The sequence below is a fragment of the Solanum tuberosum genome, unplaced genomic scaffold (genome assembly GCF_000226075.1).
Source record: "Solanum tuberosum cultivar DM 1-3 516 R44 unplaced genomic scaffold, SolTub_3.0 scf00028, whole genome shotgun sequence".
In the NCBI taxonomy this organism is placed as follows: domain Eukaryota; kingdom Viridiplantae; phylum Streptophyta; class Magnoliopsida; order Solanales; family Solanaceae; genus Solanum; species Solanum tuberosum.
In genome coordinates, this window is record NW_006238954.1 from 2,617,239 (window position 1) to 2,622,242 (window position 5,004).

At 35.4% G+C, this 5,004-nt stretch overlaps 1 protein-coding gene across 2 annotated transcripts in view; it reads left to right on the forward strand.

The window, feature by feature from the left end:
- The first annotated feature begins 499 nt into the window (after positions 1–499).
- Positions 500–5,004, forward strand: part of LOC102596715 (probable protein phosphatase 2C 10) — a 6,790-nt gene continuing 2,285 nt past the window's right edge. The window contains exons 1-4 of one of the 2 annotated variants that reach the window (XM_006341778.2): positions 500–675; positions 779–890; positions 2,351–2,584; positions 3,265–3,541. In XM_006341778.2, the coding sequence (XP_006341840.1) occupies positions 852–890; positions 2,351–2,584; positions 3,265–3,541 (550 nt within the window). In that variant the 5' untranslated portion in view covers positions 500–675; positions 779–851. The remainder of the gene's footprint in view (positions 676–778; positions 891–2,350; positions 2,585–3,264; positions 3,542–5,004) is intronic. The other variant, XM_006341779.2, reaches the window with a different exon arrangement.

Sequence of the window (5,004 nt, forward strand, 5' to 3'; positions counted from 1 at the left end):
CAAATGAAAAGCGTATATGACAAGTAGTGTGTTGCTAGCGGATGTAATATTACATTACGTTACATTAAAACAGCAATGGAAAAGGGTCTAAAATATCCTCGAAATATTAGAAATGGTACAAAACTATCATTTATCCATCTATTGGCTTCAAAATACCTTTGTTACTCACCTTTGGATCTAAAATTGACCACTTATTTAACAGTTTTAAATATAAACTATTTAAATATATTTTTTAAATACGTGACGCTCAACTATTATTATAATTTAATTAATTAATATAATTTATAAACCTACCCATTACTAATTTCAAATTTTACTGTGGTGGAGTGGTGAGACTGTTTCATTCTGTTGAGCTCTGATTCAAGCTTGAGTAGGGAGAAAAATTTATTGAACATTATTTCCAAATGAACCGTATAGTGCACAATTTGAATTTAATCAAAGCTCTAACGTAGATTCGGATGGAAACCGGGAGAAAAACAGTAAAGATAGAAGACAAAGTCAAATTTGGGAAAGCCATACCCAAACCCAAGGGAATCGAAGACCTTGTTCTTCAACGACGAAAACACAACCTCCATAGAAACTTTTATAAACACTTTGTCTATTTAATTAACAGAAAAGTCAACTGGTAGGCATACCCATATTTATCCTCATATCATTGAACACTTTGGTAATACTGTAAGTCGATTCTTCTCAAATACCTTTTTTTTTTTTTGATGAATTTGTAAAATTGATTGTTTTGATGATGATCAAGATTCTCTGTTTGATGCTTTTGGTACAGGCAGGTTGTCAGTTTTAGGGATTTAAGGATTATCTAAAATTGATGTTAATTACTAGAGGAGTACTTACTTTTTATGGATAACTTATGCTGCTTCAGTTCTGCCAATTCTCAGGTCAGCCCTTAATCACTATTTCTTCTCCTGTTCACTTTCATTCCTACTTTTCAATGATCCTGTTGTTGACATCTTTTCATGATGTTTTTTTATAATTTGACTAGTAAATTTTGATTTTTTTTTATGGCTTAGCTTAATTATGTGGGTTGATTGTTTTGTCTTTTGAGGAATAATAAGATTTATCAAAGATCATTTATCGAAGCTTGCACCCAAGGGTGCGGTGCTAGTGGTCAATTAAGTGGGTTGAACATCACGAGGTTTCAAGTTCAAATCCTACCAGAGACTAAAACACTAGATGATTTTCCCCCAATTTGTTCTAGTGTTGTTGGACAGAGTTAACTGATACCTATTGTTGGTGGGAGGTGGTTGAGGTGCACATGAGCTGGTCCGGGCACCAAGGCTATCAAAAATAAGAAAAAATAAGATTTATCAAGGATTATATTTGTTTTTACCTTAGAATGGGGACAGTAGAAATGATGATTATTTGATGCAATCAATATTTATACTCGGCGAAAGCTACTGCTTTCATTTGGTTTCTATAGTCTAGGGTGATCTCCTGCTATACATTGTTGCTATTATGGATTACTTTGTTGTAATGATTCCGGATCCCGAGAATTATAGGATGGAGTAATTTGGTTTAAGGTTGTTCTCTTTCAAATTGTTTTCTACCTTAAGATGTTTGCTGTGGGAACCAAGCCATGTTAGGATCAAGCAGATGTTGCTTCGCCCAACTTCAACATATATTTCCTTTAAAACTTTAAATCTTAAGCAGGTGGTTTTCCCTTCTTCATTGCCTCCTGACCTAACCTCTAAAATTTCTAGCTTTAACCCTGATTGGCTCCTTCTTGCATATATATTTTGTTAACAACGCTCACTCCATGAAATTGTGTGTCAGTATTTATTGATCTACAATGAATCCCTGATATTTCTAATGAAGATAAGAGTGGCATCCTGCTCACTGTTTCTAAATTTATAGGACAGAACCCGTCTTTTTGAGGTAAATCATATGATTTTAGTCTGGTTTAAATTTTCTAATGAACAACTTGTAAAATAACCTTTATTATAATTAAAGTTAATAATGTAGTCTTTAGTCTAAATAAGTTCTCAAAACTATTGGGTAAATTGAAATTAGTCTCAAAACGATAATCATACAAAATGGCGGAGGGAGGATATCATTTTTATTCAAGATTGTTATGTTTATTATCCTTTACATTCCCTTCCTTGCAGAGATGCTGCTGATGTTTCATACATAGTGTATCTTATATTAGATTCTGTTGGTTCTTTCTTGGAATTTGAATGCATGGTTTCTGGAATTGTTGACTTAATATCAATAGGATATCTGTTTTTCTATAAAACTTTATCTTTTTTGTTATTTTGGTCTCAGTTCTTGGTTTCTGGCGCTGACCAGTACTTTGTATAGATATATATCAACCTCAGTTAAAGTTTCTTTTATCCATTAGCTTGCAGGAGGACGGTCATCAGGTGGCAAAGGCAGAAGCCATCAAGGGCCTGCCAAGTATGGGTTCACCCTGGTTAAGGGGAAAGCAAATCATCCAATGGAGGATTATCATGTTGCTAAATTCATGCAGTTGCGCAAAGGGGAACTAGGACTTTTTGCTATTTATGATGGGCATTCAGGAGACGATGTGGCTGCCTATTTACAGAAGCATTTGTTCTCCAATATCTTAAAGGAGGTGATTTGTGGATTTGGAAAATTTCTCAGCACATTTAACTGTTTTTTTTTTTAGATAACCGAGAAATCTGTCTGTGACCCGCCACCCTTTGGACCAATTACAGCACATTTAACTGCTTATGACAGATTCTTGGGTTTTTCTGTTTCTTCTATCGAGCCTTTATTTGATGGCAAAAAATATTTACCCGGTCTCCATTCTATTGAATCATATCTTTGGGAAAGATTGTCATGCTCCTCCATCCTCCTCTTTGTAACCTGGCAGATGTTGGTTTGGTCATGCAATGCTACTGGTGCTTTAGCTGAGCATTGGGTCAGACTTGTCATTCCAAATAGGTGTTCCGTTAGTCTCTAAAAAGAGAAGCTTTAATACTTTTTAGAGATCACCGACTGTGATAGAAGAGGTGTTGATTGAATCAGCTATACGGGTATAAGACCCAATTACCAAGTCCAAATAATGTCCATAGCAAGCTTCTGATCTTTTGAAAGGAAAAAACAATTGTCTTGGAGTGCCAAATCTTAATGCACATACATTAACCAATCTTGGGAAGTCCATTTAATATCAAATACATGATGTACCTAATCTTGGACAATTTTGTTTCTTTTTCATCTGCATGTAGTTATTTTGGGATGGGGGTGGTGTTGCTTTTAGTTACTCTTACCATGTAGATTTGAATTTCCCAGGAGGATTTTTGGACCGACCCTCGGAACTCAATCTTACAAGCTTATGAGAGAACAGATCAGGCTATTCTCTCACATACTCCTGATCTAGGACAAGGAGGGTCGACTGCAGTGACTGCAATACTTATAAATGGGCGAAAGTTATGGATAGCAAATGTTGGAGATTCCAGAGCAGTGCTTTCAAAGAGGGGGAAGGCGATACAAATGAGCATTGATCATGAACCACACACAGAGCGGGGAAGCATTGAGAACAAAGGTGGCTTTGTCACAAAAATGCCAGGTGCTTATCCACATGCGATGGCTTATTACTATTTATGTGGTAGTTCTGTTATTAGTTTCTCCTCTGTTTAGTTTATCTTCTAACCAAATTGAGAACAGAAGACATGAACAATTGCGAGTTAATTACTTAAATGGTCATCCAAGTCACTTTCGAATTCCTTCAACTTAACCGACCTTCTTAGGAATTCACTTCATCCAGAAAAATCATCTTCCGGTGCCGGAAAGATGATGTGGCATCCATGTCACCCATTAAACTTTCGTATTTCTCTAATGGTCATCCAACTTACGAACTCTTGCAAAGTCTTCCTTTGTTTCTTAAATAACTGTGTGCCAAGTGAATAATATTTACTTGATAAGTATTTTCTTTCACCTAATAATATTGCTTTTTTCCCCCATTAATTGGATGACCATTTAAATAAGTAACATAATAATTTAAGTACTACATTTTCTCATCTTACATCATATTCCCTTCTTCCATTATCATCAACAACGGAAAAGGCACTATTTTATTGTCTGTTGGTAAGTGACCCGTTATTCAGTATATTATATGTTCTGATTCTAATAGATCTTGTGAGATTTAGTTCAACTTCTCTCACCTGACTATATGATGTGATGATTTGTTCCACATCTCTGGGGGCAGTGGACAAAGAGTCTAATACATCTTTATTGTTGTATTTACTTGGTGTAATTGTATCTTATGGAAAAGAGAAGTGTTTAACTTTGTAGAACTTGTAAGGATTTTTAGTTGGGGTTATGCTTTAGTCATTTACTTGTTTGGTCCTATAATTTTAGGAGTCCTTTAGCTGCCAGAGATTTATATATAGTTAGAAAGTGTAGAGAACTTTTAGAACTTATTTTGTTTAATGTTGGTCTGATATGAGTTTAAATAAAGCAACATGACCAATGAGGATTCATATAACCAACTCGAAATTTTTGTTGTAAGTAGAGCTTTTTCTGATCTCAAATTGTGGACAAGCAAGCATTTTTTGTTTAATTTCAAAAAACTAAAATACTTATACATCATGGACAAAAAACATCCATAGACAAGTAGTATACCAAAAATAAAAAGCCTTACAAAGAGATGTGGTTTCCTACAAACAATGCCCAATCTTCTATACATATAGGAACCTCACGAGTGCACCAAAAGCACTAAAGGATAAGAGGACATGCCTTAATTGTGTAGTCCTTCTCTACCCCATCAAAAACTCTCCTATTCCTCTCTTTCCATATGGTCCACATAAGTGCTAGCGGAGCAACATCCTGTGTCGTGCATCTTCTCTTTCTTCTTCTATATAACCAACTAACCATTGTTTCTTTTACAGTGTTTGACATCACAACTGAAGTCCAAACCATCTCATAATTTCCTCCCACAAGCCAGACGCTATCTCATGGTGTAAACATGAAAAATCAACTGACATATGCATTCTTCCTCTTCCTCAAGTTCTGATGACCGCCCACCCCCCA